Source organism: Asterias rubens, chromosome 20, assembly GCF_902459465.1.
Source record: "Asterias rubens chromosome 20, eAstRub1.3, whole genome shotgun sequence".
Classification (NCBI taxonomy): domain Eukaryota; kingdom Metazoa; phylum Echinodermata; class Asteroidea; order Forcipulatida; family Asteriidae; genus Asterias; species Asterias rubens.
In genome coordinates, this window is record NC_047081.1 from 6,884,654 (window position 1) to 6,908,543 (window position 23,890).

The following is a 23,890-nucleotide window of genomic DNA, read 5'->3' on the forward strand; positions in this document are numbered from 1 at the left end:
TCTTTGAGAGGGTTAGGCCATTTTCATTTTGCAAGGGGGGCACTTTCATTACAAAATGTTCAAGCCTGTGAGAAGAGTTTTGAAGGGGCACCAAGGACAAGACCAGGGGCAACATGGGCCATTGGCGCCCAATTTTAAGTAGCAAAAAGTAGCTAAGCACAATAAAAAATATTGCTAACCAGAATAAGGGTACCAGCCAAACTTCCATGTCACATGTACAATTTGTGAATGGTATCCTGCTCACTTCTGCTAAGTTAAGTTAAAAAATGGCTAGCTCTATGAAATTAGACCCTGCAGTCAAAAGCTTCTTACTAATTTCCCCTTAGAACCATTTGCTTATCTTGCTAGGATAGAATGACTTTACATAAAAATGTTTGCTTTGATCAAACTTTGGTAAGTACTGTTCAATCGTTGTGTAAATGCAGACATTCCAATCTTTCCTGGTACTGGAAATATGTGCACTGGTTACCGTAGCAGACTATATCACTCTGGATCAATAAGAGAGGAGTGGCTTTTAACACACCCTGAATGGAGATATAACTTTGGTAATCACTCTTAAAATTAATGCCAATAAAAACTTGGTGAAAAGCAGCACAACAGCTTTCCAATAGTATAAAGCATTTTGAGAAACAGTTCACTTTGAAGTAATGTGATTATGTCAAAAGATATCAGTTTGTATGCCTCAAAGTTGAATGTGCAAAACGTTACTGACAGATTCTCAGAATGTGTGTTTCAATTGCGGAGAATTCCTCCTGCATGAACATAATCGCTTCAGCTTTATCTAAAAAAAAAAGGGGGGACTACCTTTTGAAATGAAATTTTCACAGGTATGTTTTATTGGGTCATAAATTGGTTTTTGTAAACATAATGCTGATTTGTAGGACAATTAATATAAAAATATACAGTAAAAGTCTGAAAGTTTCACTTGAATACAGTGTCTATACTTTTTGAGAAAACAGCAAAAAATACTTGAATGCTGAATCCATGCATGTATCGCGAGGTGAGAGCGGGTACCAACCGAATCTTTGGCCGCAGCATTTGCGAACGCAGAACAACCCTCAGAAATCTGAGAAACCATTTCATGCCGGAATCGTTTCTCAAATTAAAATGCCTTCAAATATTTTCATATCAATTCAAATGGAATTCTTTCTCAAAATAGTTTATACTCTCAACTGCTGTCAGTGCTTCTCGCATAGTAAGTTTTTATGGTCAATATCTTTTGAGTTTTTATCAAACCATGACCCTAACTTTAAACATGTTTAACTTCCAAGAGTAATTTTATTATTAGCTATTTCAAAAATAGAAAGTGATTTTTGTCTACAACAACTACAGGGTGAGAGTTAGAAGATTTTAAAGAGAAAGATGAGAAAGTTTATTACAGCTAACTGAATCATTTGATGATTCGTGCTCGTTCCTAAAACAATATCTACAGATTTGAAACTTCAATTCTCAACAATCCCTTTAACTTTACACAGTTCCAATAACTTCAAAGCTGCGGGGTCGATCCAGTTTGGACTTTCGACTTCTCGAGCTGTAAGCCGTTTTTTCCGACGTGTCTGAGTTTGCATCCACCGTATCCGAGCTTTTAAACTTTCTCTTTACTGAAATATCGGAATTACTAGATTGCTTGACGATCGTCGAGTGGAGACAGGCCGGGTTGGATGTTGATTTAATCATTCGATTACCGTCAAAATCTCTGTCTTGGTTATCGACAACATCATCTAGGGTCCGTCGAGGAATGGGTTTGATTAGGACGGGGATGCCCGTCGTGCCGTTATGGCGATGTTGAAGTGGGTCGTAGACGTGATCAATCGGGGAGTTATTATTATGACTCTGAGCAAGGGAAGAACGTGGGGAGTTGAACCCGCTGTCACCCGTAGAGCTCGAAAGGCTCTCAACTCGCTGATGGATTGGTAGTTTGTTCGGGTATTCGGGATGACCCGTCGAATTCTGAATGACGATCTGTGAGGGATGGACGCTGTGTATGGGAGGTTGGTGACCGGGGCTGCGATCTGCTTGGGAATGAAATCTAATCGGAGGAGGGGGTGGAGGTCGCTCGTTATCCATGTAATCAAAGTGTTGCGAGGTCGGACGTGGGTTGACGGCCATCGTTATCTGGCTTGATCCCTCTCGGCGTTCACTGGTAACCGAATGCTGTGGATATGCAGTGAAAACGTTGGTATCCCTTTGGGGCGAACACATGGGATCTTGCATATCGTCGTCATCCTGGGATGATTTCTTACTCTGTTCTTGCCGCATATAGTTATCAATCTCTTCATCGTGGTAGTACTGCTCATGCTCAGTATGTTCGTTGTAGTTTGAATAAGTGTTCTGTGGTTCGGGTTGTCGGTTTGCGTATCCATTGTAATTCTTTGGTGTTTGTAAAGCTTCAGGGTACAGACCGCTTGGAGGTCCGGTACGTTTCACCTCGGTCTTCTTCGCAGCGACTTGCCGCCTCATTGGCTCGGGGGTGAGCATATCCTCTTTGGGATTACCCTGGGTACCGTTTTTTGTGTGCGATGCGGGAAGTTCCATTCCAGCAGGAGGGTAATCCATTGGATCAACCATCTCCGATTCTCTCATGGCTTTATGGGCAGTGAAGATGCGAGCCTGTCGCCGCTCCTTCAGTTGTTCCAGTTTCTGTTTCCGTTTTTCTGCGGCAATCTCGTTCCGTCTCAGCAGTTCAACCTCCGAGTCGTTTTGATCGTCAGTACTGATGCCTTCAAATGGCTGCATCTGTTGGGGTTTATTGTTCTGAATTGATGAGAAGTAATGCTTCATCTTGTCTGCCTTCTTTGATGACTTAACTGGCTGTGCCTGTTGGGCAATGACTTTGGTACGGTGTTTCTCGTCGTACAGCTGTGTTGGTTTCAAGAACTCCTGCTCGGATTCAGGCATGGACTCCTGGGCATTATCGTGGTATTTCTGCTGCAGTATTTTGGCCGTTTGAGTTAACCGGCCATGTTCGAGTTTGTAATGGTTCACATCCTTAACAGAACCGAAATCCTTCGGGAGGGATTTTCTTGAGCCCTCTTTCTTAGCAGTTGTGGTCCCCATGCCCTTGGCAGGAGTGCCGCCCTCGGCTGCCGTCTTCGATTTCTCCTTTGAGCTACTCTTGGGACTGGAGGTCGAGACCGAGTTAAGAGCAACTTTCTGTGGAGATTTCCCGAGCCAATGATTGTAGTTGAAGAAAGGATCATGGATGTCTGAGGGCGGAAACTGCGCTGAGAAGGTCTGGTGTTTGGTGTTGTCCTGAGCGATAGCTTTCTTCTTCGCCGACTTCCCAAGGAGCTTACCGAAACAGGACGGCTTCGCTTCAGAGTCTGACGTGAAATATCCATTCTCCATCTCGTTGGATTTGGCTCTCATAGAGCTCGTCCGATCGAAGTTGTTTCTCTTGGATGGACTCCGCCTCTCTCGCATGGAGAGACTTCGCTGCAGAGGACTCGCTTGGACATCCATCGTCCGTTGCTTAGAAGGACTACTCGTTCCAATGGTATTACTTTTCTCGTAGATGGTATTCATGTTAACATTGGCTGGGTAAGAGACGGGTCTCGGCGAGGCTGAATCACTTCTCGATCGGGCAGTCTGTGTGCTCTTGTCCACCAGAAACGTTGGTAGGGTATGCTTGGTCAAAGCACCGTCTTTAAACATCAGGTACACCCTGTCATCAGGTTGCTTCGTCTTCGGTTTGACAACAGGGGTTTCAACCTCATCCCCAGAAGGGCTGTCCGGGGGTAGCTTATCCAAACCAATGATCATGTATCCCTTCCCTTTTTGCTCGATCTTCTCCTCGGTCATGAGGTGGCTGAGAGACTTGTGGATGATTTCCGGATTGGGGACCGGCATCTTGGAGTAGCACTCGGCCAGTTTGTCTCGGATGGTGTCTTGAGTTGCCATCAGTTTGCGTTTGTTCATCTCTGAGATGATGAGGCAGAGTACTTCGGTGAGAGGGATGAATTGATGCTGCTGGATTGGGGCCATCTCGACGCCACTGATGTCACCTGTAAAGACAGAGATGGAAGACATCAAATTATTATAAGTTATCAAAAATACATCTACAAAACCAAAGAAATAAAAAAAAATCAACTATCTTTCACCTAGCTTTCACCTTTGAGTGTCAGAAAAGGGGGATTCATTTATTCACATCAGATTTGAACAGAAATTTAAAAACAAAGAGAACAGGTAAGAGATCTATGACTCCGCAGGACAGACAAAAGAAAACAGAAAAGACAAACAATTTTTTTTTTTAGGGGGGGGGGGGATGGTTGAAAACAAAGAATTGTTCAACCCCCATAATCATTCAAAAATATACCCAGTCAGTTTCCCTTGTGGTTTATTATTATCAAACAAGGAAGATTGTAATAGCACCGACAGACTAAAAATTCATTAACTGCTTAATATAAGCTTTCATAGCAACAACTACCGTTTGCAACTACTCTGCATCTGAAGTAGTTGCTGCTACCAAATCACAGGTTTGTTTTAAATTAGTTAGCCTTTTAATGCTACTACAACCGTCCTTGTTTTAATCTCTCAGAGGCTATTTTTTACGATTGTCTTCTAGATATCAATGTGTATTATATTTTTTAAATATAAAAGAGCTTCTTCATTCTCAATTTAGTTTGTCTTTACCAGTTGTTAGATAAAAAAAATAAAAAGTTTTCTTTCAACTGAGCTTATTATGATAACTGAAAAGCAATGCGTCAAATCATACTAATTAACCGAAGAAATCAAACAGTGTTTTTACATCTCTTCCACAAGAGAAGCAATACTGCCCTCAAGGCAAAACAAACCGTACACAAAGCACCCAAGCAAACGGCTGGAATGAAAGACTAGGTGCTTTATTCATGTTACAAGCACTTCTGCCTATATCCATAGACTACTTGTAAACAAGGCTCTGCGGTACACAATGGTGCTATTGAAAGTAACAAAGGGGTCTACAGGTACTTATTGTGATGGTTGAGGTAAATGGGTAAATCTTTGAATGGGTAATGCTCTAGATGGGTTTCAGTAACTATCCCCCCCCCCCCACAAGCTAGATATTCCTTGGGCCGATCTTGCATAGAGCTCCTTCAGCAGTGGACAATTCTGCTTAACAACATTTCTGCCTAGCAAAATTAATCAGGGTTACCAGTCACACATAGTACATGTTATTTTGGCTGGTAACCTTATCCCGCAAAGCAATAATTGTTGTGCTTAGCCATTTTGTGTGCTTAGGCAGTTCGATGCAATTGGACCCTGATCAGAAGAAGTACAAACCCTCCTCAAATTTCCTCACCACTTCACAAGCAACACAGATAATCTTAATGAATTTACTCTGACACATAAAACAAGGGAGGTAGTGGTAGATTTTCAGACCAAAAGTAACGCATAGTTAATGATCTGACATTTCAACCCTAGCAAAGTCTTTTCCATTGGGTCAAAGAAAGACTCTGCTAGAGTCAAAACGCCAGAGCCCAATTTCCTAAAGCTGCTAGCACAAACAAATTGCTTAGCGTTAAATTTCTTCCTTGATAAAAACAGGATTACCAACCAAACATCCATTTGTTGCATATTGCTTGTTACTGGTATTCAGCCGTTGTTTGCTTATCTTGAAAATCACGTGGAAATTTGGTTGGTAAATTTGGTTGGTAATCCTGTTTTTATCAAGGAAGAAGAAATTTCATGCTAAGCATTTTTTTGTGCTTAGCATCTCTATGAAGTTGGGCCTAGACCATTAACTATTTGTTTGCACCGCACAGGTCCTTGTGGTTGGTATTTTTGAGTAAGCAGTTTGCAACAGCTATAAATTCTAATTCTCTCACTAGACTCTATAACACAAAAAATAACTGTATGAACTATTCCTTAACGATGACGTAGTTGACAGGGCTGTATGCTTCGTTTTTGAAAGGGCAAGGGCACCAAGGCAATTTCTCTCTGGAAAAGGGCACCCTATGAGGAAATTGTAAATTTCCACTGGAGCATTTCAAGGGCACCAAGGCAATGACAAGGGGCAACGGAGGCAATTGCCTCCGTTGCCTCCGTGAAGCATCAGGCCTGAGTTGATGCTATATAAAAGGTTACCTGTTTTTGGTTATGTAATAAGCAGGCATGATATTTGGACCTTAAAAAAAGTAGGATCATTTGGCTGATTACAAGGGCTGACCCATATACGCACGGTGAAGAATTAAATATACTTTTCAGGCTATTTTAATCACAATTTTTCTGATTTTTCTGAGGTTAAACAAATTGGAAATCAGGAAAAATTGCATGCCTCAATTGGGTAGTCTTTAAGTGCAACAACAACCTGCCAGAACAATCTTGTGACATTTGCAGCAAACTGAATACTTGAGAAATGCCTGTCCCATATATTCTTGACGTTTTACAATCATAAATGGTACACAAATGTTTCCAAGTTCAATTGGATAAGTGTGCTCAGAGTAAAACGCCACACAATCAGACCCAAATGAGAAAAGTAACACCTTGAAGCCTAGAGTCAGTCGTGCGTGATTTCTCTTTGTCGTGTTTTGTAAAACGCCACAGGGACAAATATCACAAAGCAAAGAAAAAAAGATATGTGTGTTTGAAAAGTAGGTTGAAAGGCTATAGCAATGTGGCTGCTACCCTTGTTGAACACTCCTTACAAAATCAATAACGCAAAGATAATCTGGCAGTCGTTTCTAGTTTCTAGATCCCTTCAGGTGAGATGTGAGGGTCATTCGAAGGTTGAGAAACACAACGCTCAAAGCCGAGCAGGATAGTACAACGCTCCCCAAAACAAAATGACAGGATTGTGGAAATAAAAGGGGCTTGGAAGAGACAAACTTTAAAGCCAGACGTTTCTTTCTACATGCAGACATGTTGACTGCTTGGGTTTCATTTTTTTTTTAGAATAAGTTCTTTCTCTTTTGACAAACTACTCCATGTATATTCGATCTGCAGTTACACCGTGTTTATTATATAAACCTGGCTGTGTAGATTTTTCTTCGAGAACTTCTTGTTACTTATTCTACTGCGACCGACGACAAAGTAGATTTCAGACTTCAGGAGACTACTTAATACAGTTCTGAAAAGAACTTACTGCCCTGGCTTATAAGGCAGTGGACACATATTGGTAATTACTCAAAATAGTAATTAGCATAAAGCATCATTTGGTAACAAGTAATGGGGAGAGGTTGATAGTATAAAACATTGTGAGAAACGGCTCCCTCTGAAGTGCCATAGTTTTCGAGAAAGAAGTAATTTTCCACGAATTTGATTTCGAGACCTCAGATTTAGAACTTGAGGTCTCGAAATCAAGCATCTAAACGCACACAACTTCATGTGACAAGGTTTTTTTTCTTTTCTTTTATTGTTATCTTGCAAGTTTGATGACCGATTAAGCTCAAATTTTCACAAGTTTGTTTCTGGTTTTATGCACATGTTGAGATACACCAACTGTGAAGGCTAGTCTTTGACAATTACCAAGAGTGTCCACTGCCTTTAAGAAAGGAAATCAGCCAGGACTACTACTTTCTTACTGGATCAATGGGACTTTTCCTTATTAACTTCACTGCTATGAAGTGAGTTCTTGTAGTGGATCCAGAGGACCTCTCCTTGATTGATTACTACACCCCCCCCCCACCCCAGAGTCACCAAATTACAATGGCTATTGCTTCATGGATAATCCTTTGACAATCTCTTCTCGGAAGAATAAAGAAGGAAGTCCTGGTAGGGGGTTCTAAGAAAATCGTTTCAGTGAACATCTTTTCTTCACTGAGACTCCTGAATCACAAAACCATTCTCAGTGCTCCTGTTATGACTCAAGTCAACCCCATATGAGGAAATGAAGAAGCCTTTGTTAAAGGCACTGGACACTATTGGTAATTACTCAACATAATTGTTAGTGTGAAAACTTACTTCGTAACGAGCAGTGGAGCTGCTGATAGTAAAAAAAAACATTGTTAGAAACGACCCCCTCTGAAGTAACATAGTTATTGAGAAAAAGGAAATTTTCCACTAAGATATTTGAAGCTTAGAAATCCTTCAGGGCCTGAGGCCTTTCTGAGGCATCTGAAATCACACAGATATGTGCAACTCGGGTGTTACTTTCACTATTCTCTTGCAACTTCAATGACCAATTGAGCCCAAGTTTTCACAGATTTGTTATGTTATCTGATGTTGGGATACAACAAGTGAGAATACTGGTCTTTGACAATTACCAAAGGTGTGTTCAGTGCCTTTAAGGCGTTGATTAAGAGACTGGCAATCTCCTCAAGAAGCATTCTCAGCTGCTTGGCACACTGTCTTAATAGACGGTTCTCATCAATGGTTAGAGAAAACAAATTGTCATTCATACAAGAAGCAGTTACCATGAAGTAACGGCTCAAATCAACTAAAGCAGTGTTCACACTGGATGAAGATTGTGGGTTATATGCTGCTGGATTTATTTGAATCATTTAGAGTTAGAGGACCGTTGATTAACTAACCCAGCTTGCCCGCAGACACTAGAGAGAGAGCGCCTTGCATAACCCTAGACCGCAGATGACTGGATGCACAGTTTAAACTCCCTTCGTTTTCATGGGTATTATTTTGATGAATACAACCAATGTCAACCAAAAGTCTAAATACTTCTGTGAAGATCCCCCATGATGTTCACACATCAAAGAAACATTTGACGTTTTGGATTCTGGTACTTCTGTGAAGATCCCCCATGATGTTCACACATCAAAGAAAACTTTGACGTTTTCATTCTGGTACTTCTGTGAAGATCCCACATGATGTTCACACATCAAAGAAAACTTTGACGTTTTCATTGTGGTACTTCTGTGAAGATCCCCCATGATTTTCACACATCAAAGAAAACTATGACGTTTTGATTCTGGTACTTCTCTAAGATCCCCATGATTTTCACACATCAAAGAAAACTTTGACGTTTGGTTTCTGGTCATGTGAAACAATTTCATGTTCAGCATCAGTTTTGACCTACAAGCCCCTGTTGTCTTGGGGATGTCCCCCCAAATTTGAGCCCTGAATATGGGTTGTTTCTTACGTCAAATCAATTATACAACTTCTCATACCAAAAAAACTCCAACAAAAATAAGACCTGCACTAATTTATTACAGGGGGGGGGGGGGGGGCGCCTCAGGAGGCGAAATATTGGACAGGTATCAGTTTTCAAGGCAAACAAAATCCTCTTTAAGGAATTGAAGTAATACATGTTCCATGAATAATGAGAATGACAAGTTGGACAATAATATTTCCACTTGGCTACCTACTGTCCATGCTTGGATATATATAAAGATCAAGTAAGTAAACCACACCATTGCTAAAGTGTTAATCCCTCGACTAATCCCTTCACAATGGAAGCATTTCCAAGGCTTATGTGGGTACTATCACTTTTTAATCTGAAAGCAGAGTGCGCTAAAACCAGGTCATGAATAATGTTCCACCAAAAATTCTGACCTGGTAAAAACCAAACGCTGAAAAGCAAAGCACATTGTAAGGTAAAAGCTTGTCAATTTCCACTAAAAAGATTCCTAACAATACCTCAATATTTTGTCCTTTTTTCCCAGTTTTGGATTGCCGCCGGCATGTTTTTCCGGCGATAGCACAACATAAATTGGATTAGTGGCCGGGTAAGAAAGGATGGCTAATTCTTGTCCAGACAACATGAATTTTTAATGAATTCAATGATTTCTCAATCTTTTCTGCTTCAGCGCACTTCTTACAAAAAGCATTTATGTGCGTAGATGAACCGGTACGTGGGGTATCATGTGTAAAAAAATAGGTTATTTAAACTGACTCCAACTCAAAAAGTTCTGACATATGTATGTCAAGGTTTATAAGACCAAATAAAAAAAAATATCAGTTGATCGTCCCCGCCCGCATCCTTTTTTGGGGCCGCATCTTTTTTTTACTATTTACTATTTTTCGATTTTGAAAAAAAAAAAAAGAAAAAAAAAAGAAAAGAAAAAAAAAGGAGCTTTTCCCGAATCTAACTTGATGCTCTCGAAGACTTGTAACCGTCTGTTTAATAAAACATTATTAGTGGATGCCTACCAGCAAATCTTTTTAGTGTTACATCCGACCCTGTTAGTGTTTAGTGTTAACACAGGTCCTCATGCAACTAATAGGTATACATAAGTTTGCGGTTGATTCAAACTGAAGAATTGGTGGCCTGTTTGTTTGAAATACTTAGCGGCCATCTTGAAAAAAAATAGTAAATAGTAAATAGTAAGGCCCTCATCCTCCTCTTTTTTGAAAAATCCGGACGATCAACTGGTATTTTTTGTTATTTGGCCTAACCTAGAAGTATATAGGACAGGTGACAAAGGGGTGCCAGATATCACAGAGATTGGTATCAGCTACCCTCGGACAATAAAACATGTTTAAACTTTTAGACCTCTTGAAAAAAAGGAAATGCTCATACAGAAAGTTTGTGAGAGCTCAGTCATAGACACGAGTCTTGAGTGAAACTTGATGTGAAGCCTATGTGTCAAAGTAAAAAAGAGTGACTCTTGAGTTAAAGGCAGTGGACACTATTGGTAATTACGCAAAATAATTATTATCATAAAACCTCATCTGGAAACGAGTAATGGGGAGAGGTTGGTAGTATAAAACATTGTGAGAAACGGTTCCCTGTAAGTAATACAGTTTTCAAGAAAGAAGTAATTTTCCACGAATTTGATTTAGAGACCTCAGATTTAGAATTTGAGGTCTCGAAATCAAGCATCTGAAAGCACACAACTTCGTATGAGAAGGGTATTTTTTTCTTTCATTATTATCTCGCAACTTCGATGACCGATTTAGCTCAAATTTTCACAGGTTTTACTATTTTATGCATATGTTGAGATACACCAACTGTGACAATCACCAATAGAGTCCAGTTTCTTCACATTTAAACCTCTTGAAAAAAAGGAAATGCTCATACAGAAAGTTTGTGAAAGTTCAGTCATGGACACGAGTCTTGAGTGAAACTTGATGTGAAGTGAGTGTGTCAAAGTAAAAAAGAATGACTCTTGAGTTAAATAATGGACTCGAGTTCAGGTTGCGTGAGCCGATAAATTGAGTCAAATAAACATAAGTAACCATAAGCTTCTTTCACACCGATCTAGAGAACATCTGTGGTAAAGGAAAAATTAAACACAGAGATTCTCCAGATTAAGTGGACTCTTGAGTTAAATAGTGGACTTGAGTTCAGTTTGCATGAGCCGATAATTTAACTCTGTCCTACACAGGACTTGGGATTAACACAACAAGCTAGAGTAGTATGGAACTGGATAAACTTTGGATTAGATAGTGTGGTGTGAAAGGAATCTCCGGGTCACTTTTAATTCATGTAGAAGACTTTTCACACAGGTCGCCAATTACACAGATCAAAAATTTAACACAGAGATACCCAGGATTAAGGGGTGCGTTCACAGTGACTACACTTTTCAGGGCTAAAAATTATCTGGATTAACAAACCTCAAACTGTCTTAATCTAAGTTTTTTTTTTTTTTTTTTTTTGGGGGGGGGGGGCATACACTTACCAGTATGGGTAGTGTGAAAAGAACTCTCGAGTCCAAGACAATATTGGGTCAAAATAAGTATAAAATGGTACAAAAACAATTCTTCTGAGTTTTGAAGCAAGTTTTTCAGATAAAAAGTTCAGCAAAACAAGGGCCTGACGATTCGACCTCAGCAGATTTTTTTCCCGAAGGCTAAAATATGACGACACAACAAATAGGAACAGCTAAGTAAGTGTAACAAGTTTTGTTCTATGATAACATGTGAGAAGCAACTTGTAGCTCACCAAAGTTCACAACCCCATGGTAAGTAATCAATCTAAGCTGTGCACACTTTAACGACAGTGTAATGGTTTTGGTGGACGTAATGATCTATTCATCAATCCAACGATCGGAGGACATCGAGACTATTACTTATTGATCATGTATTGATCGCATTTTAGATTAAAACTCAATGTGTATTCAACGCTTTATAAACCCAGGGTTCTTTGACTAAATAGGTTCAATTCACGACAGGAAATCAAATTTAACCGCCAGTGTGGATATGTCTGACCACTTCAAAATAAAATACCCTATTGAAAGATTGTGAACCATATCAACAATTTGATGTATCAATTGTTATTTTTCTATTGCCTTCATGACCCAAGGTTGCACGTAATCTGTCCAGTACTTGAATTTATCACACCAGCTGACTCCAGTTACAGGGCCTTATCATTTCATAAAGTTGCTCAATCAATAAATATTGCTTTGCGATTTTTGGCTCTGAGCAGAAATGAGCAGGATACCAGTCACAATTTGTTTAACTCATTACTCAAAAACCATTGCATTTCCAACCAAATTATTTAAAAAGGACCACCTTTATACCACGTACGCTGTGTTGTGTGCAAATCTGTGTGAACATTTGTATCACTCTTACTGATGTTGAGAAAATAGAATTTGCTGTTGCAAACAACTTACCAACCAAATGGACCGAGAGTATAAATGCAAAAAATAGTTCATGGCCTGACGTTTCGACCCTAGCAGAGTCTTTCTCGAAGGCTAAAAACCGATGTTATGAACATAATTCAATGTCATAATTGGTATAGAAATGTTGGATAAGGTTTTACAAGGAACAACATTTTGTTGTCTTTTTACATGATGTACATTTTGTCAAAATTTTACAGTTTTACTACAATTTAGCATGGGACCCTCGTTAAATTGCCCTCGTGTGAAAGGGGCTTCATATCTTCCTCAAGGCTCGTCTCTCCACAACTCCATCTTAGCGTCAAATTGTAAATTGTAAGCTCCAAAATACAAGTTTCCTATTGAAACTAATAAACTGCTGATACATGTAACAAAATCATCTCTGAAAATATTCTACAAAAACACCCAACGGAATACCAATATCTTTTTTATAAAAAAAATAATAAAAAGTTTCAAAAGAAAGATTCCCGGTGCATGAAATTGTCGCTGTAACCCAATATCCAACCTACGCAAAAAATAACTCGAGTTAAAAATAGCGGAAATCGTAGCAGCTTCACAAAAAGAGTTTTTCTTCTTATACTCAAATAAGGCCCTTTGTCTGTTTCTACCACGGACATGAATTTCTGAAGGTTTATTTTGCCGCCATATCACACAGAGAGACTCTATGGAGACACTGAAGGGTGGAAAAGCCATTGATGGGAGGTGTTCTAGCTTGCACTTACGTATCAGGGGGAACGAGACGTGATCGCTAGGTCTTTCTGAGCTGTCTTGCTAAGCGAGGTCCCGTATACAATGACTGGTGTAAGTTACAGGTTGGATAAAGCATAGCTCTATGGGATAAAGTGTCTCACTCTATTTTCAGACAGAAAAGCTGTACAACTTGACATTTTAAGCAGTCTTAGATCCAGGATAACTTTTAAAGGATTTGGGTACTTTTTTAAACACAATGTCCACATATTGACAATAAACTTACTTGGTTTTGAAGATAATGATAATAGGGTTCATGTTCATAAAAAGCTCACCTTCAAGTTTTACTTGCTGAGGTCTATAGGTTTTGAGAAATGAGTAAAACCATGTCACAAAGTAACTGGTAAATACGTTTTACATGCTAAAATAATGGTTTTACTCGTTTCTCAAAAACTACAGCATCTCGACAAGTAATATTTTAAGGGAAGCTTTCTACCAACATTATCTTCAAACTGTGAAAGTTAAATGTAAATCTCTGGACCAAAAAAAAACCCAAAAACAGACCCTTTAAAGGAAAATACATGTATTTCAAGCCACATCAGAGCTGCCAACATTTGCTTCTTACTATCAGGGAGATTTCGTCCAACAATCACGGAGATATTTAGAATTACATTCAACATAATAGGGAAAAGATTTCCATAATCAGGGAGATTTTCAAATTTGTTCATCAAAACATGGACAGATTGGTTTATTTTTCAGGGAACTTTCTGCAGAATCAGGGAGGGTTAGCAGCTTTGCCACATGTTGTGCGTAGGTTTTCAAGCAATATTTGTAATCTTTACCTAAAATATTTTATTTGCGTCTGCGATGTCTGGTTCTCTATCATAATTCTCAACACTAGTATCAGATAATTTCTTTGTTCTCTCAACCGCCACGGCAACCTGTCATTAATGAGATGCAGTAAAAGCGTAGAATTCAATAATTTCTCGCTACCCCGCTGTGCCGATCGCAAAACTCTCAAAGAGACACGCAATCCATTGGCTGAAGGCAGATGACTAAGGTATGATTGTCTCTCTCTCTATAGGCTGAGAAGAAGGTTCAAGGTTAGAGGAGTGAATGGTGAGTGGGGTTGGGCAGCGTGTACCAGCCTTCAGTAAGACCAAATAATAAGAAAACTTGTTTAGCGTGTCCGCCGGCTTCCTTTTTAGAGTCCACCTCCCCTTTTTCTTTCATTTTATCTTCTTATAAAATAAAATAAAATTAATTTAAAAAAATTCAATCTTGGTCGAAAAAAGAAAAGAAAAAAATTTAAAAAAAGCCCAGCAGATAATCTATAACCCTTTGGTGCACAGATTAGTTAAAAAAAAAAGAAGCAAAACAGAGCATGTTAAACCGTGTTTTTATCCAAAAAAGCACCCCCTGTTGAACATCATACCAAACGAAAGCTCAACAATCGCTTTAAAACAAACGAATGGGGGCAGTATATTTGGGGGTTGTAGTTTTTAAGTTATGACTGTTTATGATGTCAAAGTGATTTTGGTGGTCGCTAGCGACTGCCTTGTGCATGTCCAAAGGGATACAAATGTGTGAAGGGGGGTGGGGGGAACCGCCTCCTTCCTTTTCTAAAAAAAAGACAGCACGCTAAACATGTTTTGTTATTTATTTGGCCAAATACAACCAGACCACATGCTGGGGCTTAGATATTTGAAGCGCAGTCTCCTGGAAGATCAGAGGGAATATTTGTTGGGAAAGCGACAGCGGCAGCAGAAAATGTTTATCAACATTACGTGACTAGAGAAAACTCTCATACATTAATAATTTTGCGATGCATGGGACTAAGTTGGTTAGCACGAAATTTTGCTCTATTCTTATGAATTCAGGATCAAAGAAAAGGCTTTCTGAAAAACATTTTTCAAACAACCATTCATGTGGGATTAATTTTCGAAACCTTGGCAATTGGCATAATTTGTGGAGTAACTCACAGATAGGCCCTTATGTATTTGTTAAAAATCTGTTGACCAGCATGAGGCATTGAAAACCCCTTCTTACATTTTAAAGAAAAAAATGGGGGGGGGGGGATTCGCAAGACCATAGCTCTTGTAGCTCAAAATGTGTACTGGACCCATAGAAATAGAACCCGGAGAACGCTGAGCTTGGCCACCCTCTGTGTCGTATGTGGACGCTGCATATCGATACCGCGTGATACGCGTGTCTGGCAAAATTATCAACGCGTGAGACGCGTGTATTGCAAAATGTCAGCGCACATAGACCGTTTCTAGTGTTTTCATTGGACAATGATGATGTCATTGTATGGCATAATTGTATGGGAAAATATTTTGCCATACACGCATTACAAGGAATGTGACCCGCTACGTGAAAATGAGTCAGATGTTGACAATTTTAAGAATTGAGTTGTATGCATGGCTGGAAAGAACACACCAGCAGCAGTAATTTGGTATATGTCTAAGCTTTGGGGAGAGTCGCGTTGCTGAGTTACTCCGTTTGAAATTAGCCAATACATAATTTTGTCTGAAAAAAACGAATTACAAGTGAAGTGATGTTTTAACCTACCATTGCGCACGAAAGGATACAAATTAGACATAGGGTATGATCACAAAATTGTTGTATTCATAGCTTTATAGCCTAAAGGTAAGTGTTCTCAAGGTTAAGCATGCAAATAAAGATCTTTTTTTTTTCCCAACATTAAACTGTCTATAACTTAATAATGCATTGGGCGACATCTGACTCATTTTCACGTAGCGGGTCACAAATGGCGTAAGTGCGTCCATAAAAATAGTCTCACAAGGCAACCGCACGCACAACGAGACACTCAGCGTTCTCCGGGTTCTATTTCTTTGACTGGAATTTGTTTTACAAGACCGGAATCAAAGTATGAAGAAAAAACGCCTAATGCCATGGTGACTTAACGGGTATTAGGTTTACTTCATTCAGCCAAAAACAACAGAATATGATTAAAGGGAAGGTACACGTTTGGGAATTGTCAAAGACCAGCCTTCTCACTTTGTGTATCCCATCATAAGCATAACATAACAAGCCTGTGAAAATTTGGGCTCAATTGGTCATCGAAGTTGCGGGAAAATGATGAAAGAACAAACACCCTTGTTGGACGAATTTGTGTGCTTTCAGATAGGAATAAAAGACTTCTAGCTAGAGTCTTTTATTATTTTAGTGAGAACTTACCTCTTTCTCAAAATCTACCTTACTTCAGAGGGAGTAGTTTCCCACAATGTTTTATACTATCAACAGCTCTCCAATGCTCGTTACCAAGTCAGTTTTTAAGTTAATATTTGTTTTGAGTAAATACCAAACGTATACCTTCCTTTTAAGTTCAAATAATATTACACCATGAGGTATTAATTTTCAAATTGAAAAACACAAGTTGTACTTGTCCAGTCTTTTGTTTGCAGGCCAAACACTAAAATCACTGGTCCAAGGTAAAATTCAAGCCCTGCTTTTTTTCTTTTTTTCTTTGAAAGGAACATTACAGAATTGGTAAGAAACAAAAACCGTGAAGATCACAGATTTACATAAAACTTACACGGTCTAATGATAATGATAGTAGAAAACATCCCTTGAAATATTTCTGTCTGAAATGTCATATTTGATGAGAAATAAATAATCTAATTTCGCGTTTGGAGTTTATCGCTCTATGAGCGTTTTATTCATTTTTGTTTTGGCATCGAAGCAATGCAAAATTTGTATCGGTTTTTCACTATTCTCTCGTGACCCAGATGGCTGATCGATCTCAAACTTCTACAGGTTTGTCAGTTTATGTATATGATGGATTATATAAAGTGCTTACACTGCCAACAACTGTTTGTTAGCAAACACCAATTCTGTAATGTTCCTTTAAATACAGCAACACCCATTCCCAATGAATAGGAACTCCTTCAGACAGCGTGTGGGAAATTGCCGTCCTTGGAACCATGGGATTATCATCTGCAATACACAGGAACAAGATATGATATTGATACAGGATTACAATATTCTTACAAGATGAGAAAGATTACGATGAGTTGAAAGGATTTCCTTGGTAAAAGGTTCCAAGAGCTCCAAATAAAGATTGCTTGACAATTTTCTGATTAGCAGTAATGAGCAGGGTACCAGTCAGAAATTGTACATGTGACTTTGATATTTTGGCTGGTAACCCTTTTCTTATGGCTGGTATCCCAACTGTGTGAGGCACCTCCAAGAAATTGGGCCCTGTTTTTAAAAGACTCAAGTGGTCCTTCTCCCCCTATCCCTAAATTCTCCTTAAAATCCTTTAGACAAGTACCCTATTTCATTACAACCCAAACAAACAAAAAATTGTTTAAGTTTTCCCCCATTTTTTGTTTTAAATAGGAGACTTTCCAACGCTAGGTGGCAGCAGACATACCGGGTAAATTTCCATTGTTTACGTAGTTCTGAACATGCGCATAATTCTGAGAACAATGGATTTACCCGGTAAGTCTGCTGCCCTCTATCGTCCCAGAAAGTCTCCCATTCCCTCAGTCCAGAAAATGATACGTTCCATCAAACGCAATCAGTCTGACCTTCCAATGCCACGAAATGATACGTTCCATCAAACGCAATCAGTCTGACCTTCCAATGCCACGAAATGATACGTTCCATCAAACGCAATCAGTCTGACCTTCCAATGCCACGAAATAATACGTTCCATCAAACGCAATCAGTCTGACCTTCCAATGCCACGAAATGATACGTTCCATCAAACGCAATCAGTCTGACCTTCCAATGCCACGAAATAAGATCTTGTTTTTAACAAACACTCAAATGATCTTTCTCCCCTTAACCGTAAATCCTCCTTAAAAATCCTTTCAAAGAGAAGTCCTCCTATATCTATAGATACAACCCACTTAACAAATTCATCACCTCTGAGAGCTTCACTGGTTCCCCGCGCCGCCGCGGCCACCGTTGAAACTGCCCCGGGTCAGTTACGTTACTATGACGTTAAATTAGGTCAGGGGATAAGAGACGGGTCCGAGCTGGAAATCGGACACTGTGCAATCTCCAAGACGTCAGTCTCTAGTGAGAAGTGTTTTTTGCCACTCTCTCCGCTCTCCCTCTTCATGCATACAAACTCATGAATTCCTGACGGGGAGGTCAGGTGGTAATTTGGTGGGGTACGACGGGGGGACGGAGGGGCGAGCGGGTAAACAAGAAAGAAAGACTAATTAATAAAGGCGCGATGGTAAATAATTGAGTTGATTTGATTCACAGGTGTCAAGAGAAGGCTTTTTTAATGAGCTTGGAGATTCCTTGGCAGACGGGAATAAGAACTGATGGATTTTTTTTACACATTCTATCACAAGTAATTAGGCGATTTATTCACCACAAGCGAAACTAATTCGCAAGTTGACAAATGCTTTGCGGAAATTATTGAAAAGGTTTGACATGCATCGAGTAAATAATTAATCTGTTTAAATTTATAAGTGTTTATTTAATGTCAGGTTCATACTTTTGTACAACACAGCCAGTTTGTCAAGCTTAAAAGTAATACTGTCCGTCAGTAAAATATGCTCTTCCATGGCAAGACTCGACTTTTAAGAAAAGTGCAGAGATACAGGCCTGTATGCTTTGTTTTTGAAAGGGCAAGGGCACCAAGGCATTTTCTCATTAGTAAAGGGCACCCTATGAGAAAATTGTAAATTTCTACAGGAGCATTTCAAGGGCAGCACGGCAATGACCAGGGGGGCATCAAGGCAATCCCCATTGTTGCCTTTGTGAAGTATCAGGCCTGACTGCTGTTTCACCATAAAATAAGGACAAACTGAGATAGGACATGTTACACTCACATCCCACATCCATACATAGGATGCCTTTGGAACTTTTAATGTGAAAAGCACCATCAAGCTACCAAGAAAAGATCTTACAAGTACCCAAAACAAAATTGAGTTGGGATGTTTTGCCGTGTAAGGACCGCATAGACCAACAATCTAAAAAGGGAAGCAGGAAATTCTAAGCCTGGTATCATTCACTGAAGATAAATAAACATGATGGAATTGAAATTCCAAACATTCTCAGAGTGTCATGTCCGCAGTCCTACAACCACTGGCCTGTAAGAAGTCAACAACGAAGCACCGAAGAAAATAAATCAGCTACGAAGAAAATAAGTCGGTCAGGAGGGGGTGGACCAAGTTTAGAATGAAGAGGATGGGCTGAAGTACGTGTTTAAAATTAAATAAAGGAGAGCGAGAATGTGGCTGAAGGGACAAGGGGTTCATTAAAGTTGGGAGCGAGCATACAAGGTTCAAATTAAAGCGTCTCTGTTTCAGGGAAGATGGAGGAAACGCCTTAAAGGCACTCGACACGTTTGGTAATTGTCAACCACCAGTATTCTCACTTGGTGTGTCCCAACATATGCATAAAATAACAAACCTGTGAAAATTTTGGCTCAATTGGTCATCGACATTGCAAGAAAATAATGAAAGATAAACCACCCTTGTTGCATTACTTTATGTCCTTTCAGATGCATAATAAAATAAGGCCTCAGCTGAAGTATTTTATTATTTGAGTGAGAAATTACCTCTTTCTCAAAAAACTATGTTTCTCACAATCACAATATTTTATACTATCAACAGCTCGCCATTGCTCGTTCCCAAGTAAGTCCGTATGCTAACTATTTGGAGTAACTACCAATAGTGTCCAGTGCCTTTAAAGGAACACATTGCCTTGGATCGGTCGAGTTGGTCTATAAAAAGCGTTTGTAACCGTTTTTTATAAAATGCATGGTTAGAAAGATATTTTAAAAGTAGAATACAATGATCCACACAAATTTGCCTCGAAATTGCGTGGTTTTCCTTTTACTTTGCGAACTAACACGGTCTGCCATTTATGGGAGTCAAAAATTTGACTACCATAATTAATGGCCGACCATGTTAGTCGACGAGGTAAAAGGAAAACCGTGCAATTTCGAGGCATGTTTGTGCGGATCATTGTATTCTACTTTTAAAACATCTGTCTACCCATATGCATTTTATAACAAACGGTTACAAACGCTTTTCAAAAACCAACTCGACAGACCCAAGGCAACGCATTCCTTTAAGATGCTCATGACGTTGGATACACACATCACTGATGGACGGATTGTCTGAGAACTTCTCAGGGCTGCATCCTGGAGACTTTGATTCAGATTAATTTATTTAATATCAGAAGGCGGAATGCCAAAAATGTATATTATTAAAGGTCTGTTTGAACAATTCTCTCATACCTGAAATTTCTCAAACTTAAAAAAAAAAAAGGAAAACAGTTTTGTTATTTAACAGAATAATGAACAGAAAGCAATTTAACATCAGCGAGTAAAGATAATGTTTTAACATGTACACTGTAGTTCCTACGTATCTCCAAAATGTTCACCTGATTTTGGTTTGTTGTTGTTGTATTGTTTTTTAACCTTAGTTGCTTTAGGCAAACAATTATCCATGGCAAACTCCTAGTAGTAAAGAAAAATCTGTCCTTAGCCAATATACCTTATGCATTGACATCATCCATTCACCATCTTAGAGGTAAAAGGATGACGAAACATTCAAAACCCACAGATTTGTACGCATGGTGCACAGGTTTGGCCAATGAACAGCCACTTTTTTACCCCTAAGTGAGGGCGCCCTACTGATGATATGACATAATGTACATAAAGGTCTATATTGATCATTAGGCTGATGATTACATCCCGTTTTATTGGCATTAAACAACTGAAAATAAATTTCTATCTCCCCTGGACAGGATGCCAGAGTAAGTCCATTGCAGGTTACTCCCCAGCTTTCACCAGTACCCATTTGTACTCCCGGGTGGAGAGAAGCAACTATGATAAAGTGTCTTGCTCAATGGCAAAGGTGTTGCGGATGAGGCAGACCAGGATTCAAACCCACATTCTGTAAACTACAAAATTCGAGTTCACCGCCCTAGACCGCTCGGTCGGCCACAAAATGCTCGGCCACGATAACCCCTCATAACACTACGCATAAACCCACAACGAAAAAGAAAAAAAAAAGAAAAAGAAAACACAGTTCACTAAAACTAACAGAGTAACTGTTTAGGAAGCTTTTACACTTCATTTCATTGTAGATATGGGAATTCAAAAGCAAAATACAATATAACGCCTCAAAGCCCAGCAGTTTATACAGAAATCCTGGTACAAGGTTTTCTGCATTATTATTTTCACCCCACATCCTATGGATTACGGTACATTTCATTCAGTTTCCAGAGACTCCAGACCTTGGGTAAACTCGGGGTCTATTTGGGAACGTTTCCCGTCCATTGTTGGGATAAATCCTGTCACCGAAAGCCCCTAGGGATTGGCGACTACAGTCCTGTCCGTTTTGTCCCAATATCAGTTCTGGAGTCCTGAACACTTATTGTGCCGAAATCTCACATCGTAGACAGACAGACTCCAAATAATTATTTGTGTAAATTTGTTCAAATATGTCATAATTTCGTTGTACAATTTCTACTAATTTGTTCGCGTTTGTGATTTTATTGTGTTCAGAATAAAATATAGAATTTTGATATCTGCTTTGAAGTTGAGCAATACAAGATTGCGAGTGAAAAAAAAAAAAAACACAGGGTCAATGCACATCACCAAAACTACAAAGGGAGTGGGGAATGTGAACATTATAATGCTTGCTAATGGTACAGTGCACAATATACATGATCTATTAAAGACACTGGACACTATTGGTAATTGTCAAAGACCATGTATTCTCACTTCGTGTATCTCAACATATGCATAAAAATAACAAACCAGTTAAAATTTGAGCTCAATTAGTCATAGAAGTTGCGAGATAATAATGGAAGAAAAAACACCCTTGTCACACGAAGTTGCGTGGTTTCAGATGCTTGATCTCAAGACCTCAAAATCTAATTCTGAGGTCTTGAAATCAAATTCATGGAAAATTACTTCTTTCTCGAAAACTACATTACTTCAGAGAGAGCCGTTTCTCACAATGTTTTACACTCTCAACCTCTCTCCATTACTCGTTACCAAGTGAGGTTTTATGCTGATAATTATTTTGAGTAATTATCGATAGTGTCCACTGCCTTTAAAGGTTTTATACAGGATTGGTAAGGAGATAATTTTATTGTTTTATTTAAGTCTGAAAGTTTACTAAATATGAAGCACATGCTAGAAACATTTTTCTACTGAATGTTGCCCCTCAATTCAATAAATTGTTATCTAAAGACTTTTTAAAAACTTTAAAATGGCAATCAGTTGATTTTAGTTGCTATTTACATGCTAAAAATTTAGCATGGTTTTGTCACTATTTCGACCTCCTGATTTACACAACAGAATAAGCCAAAGTTTATAACCCTGCTATGACCATATCAACAGCCCACCACAAAACAAAAACTGTCAGCTTCTCAATTGATAATTTGTTTAAAACTGTTTTGTATATTTCCATCGTGCCAATATGGTTTACAAAACAGCCACCACAAAGTACAGCAAGTTACATTGCGTGAGAATGTTACCCAGCAGGCTAACAGCTTTGCAGCTGTTTACCCCGCTACAAAACAGGTAACGAAATAGCTCAAGAAATGTGCCCGCTGGACTGTTTGACGAAAAATCAATAATGGAAAATGTATTTCAGATTTCTTCTCGTCTTAGAGATATCTTCATTAAGATGGCTGTGGATTGGACAATATTTGTAAGCGTTCTTAACTGATACTAGAAGTGTAAATTTATGTACAATGTACGGCCAAGCAGAATGTTCAGTCGCAGCAGGACATAATTTTAAATCAAATCAATTGAGAAAGAAAAAGAAGAACCATAATCTAATAAGATTCTGCTAAAGTGAAAAACGATCCTTTCTTGAGTTGAATTCCGTGACCGCTTCTCAACGATCGTCGAAATGGAAATCCACTATGACAAATCTGAAATTAAAAGGGTCTCGCTCCGATGACATGCTTAAGTACCGTCCTCTCCAAGACGAGTCCCTATCTTTTTTTTTTTTTACCACCTTAAGATATTCAGGTATTGGAGATGCGGGATCACACGCGAGGGGGACTCTCAACACTTGGCCCACTTCCTCCGCGAGACAAGAGACGAACGAAGAATTGGCCGAGGGGCATCGTCTTTTTTATCAATGGGCAGGAAATTTGAGACAAATTATCCCAGATGAGGACCGGGTACATGTACATCAATACATCATTCTTAGGGCTGCGGGTAGGGATGCTTCTTCTCTCTCTATCTCTCTCTGGTGAGAGGTGATGGGGAAGAGGTGGAGGATGAGGTAAGATGGTGATGTATTGTCTTCAAGATAATCTGCTGTTGAATGGAGGACACTCTTGGGACGGAATAAATTTGTCCCGAGAGAGTGATAAAATTTGTCGATTCCTTCGAGGGTGTGAATTGAAATGCATAGTTTTGAGTTCTTCAAACCTCCCCCCAAAAAATACAGATGGGGTGTACATGTACTTGTGGAATAAATTTGTCCCGAGAGAGTGATAAAATTTGTAGATTCCTCAGAGGGTGTGATTTGAAATTCATAATTTGGGTTCTTCAAAACTTCCCCGAAAAAATTTATAGATGGGTGTACTTGGGCATTTTTATCCTGGCCAAATATTCAGAACTTAAATTTATTTTAAGTATATTCAAGTCATGACGTGTGACGGGATGTGAATCACCGTTATTCAGTGATGTCATTTTGTGGACAGAAATTGAAAAGTTTTGCATTTCATGTTTGTTTATATAATTTTTAAGCAAGTCGCCCAAAACAAGGCTAAAAGCCACTCTAGGTTAAGGGCTACAAGGA

At 39.1% G+C, this 23,890-nt stretch overlaps 1 protein-coding gene across 1 annotated transcript in view; it reads right to left on the reverse strand.

Annotated features, from left to right (window-relative positions):
* Window positions 1-830: 830 nt before the first annotated feature.
* Window positions 831-23,890, reverse strand: part of LOC117303979 (uncharacterized protein DDB_G0284459-like) — a 56,956-nt gene continuing 33,896 nt past the window's right edge. Inside the window, exon 2 of the mRNA XM_033788449.1 lies at window positions 831-4,004. Within this exon, the coding sequence (XP_033644340.1) occupies window positions 1,468-4,004 (2,537 nt within the window). The 3' untranslated portion in view covers window positions 831-1,467. The remainder of the gene's footprint in view (window positions 4,005-23,890) is intronic.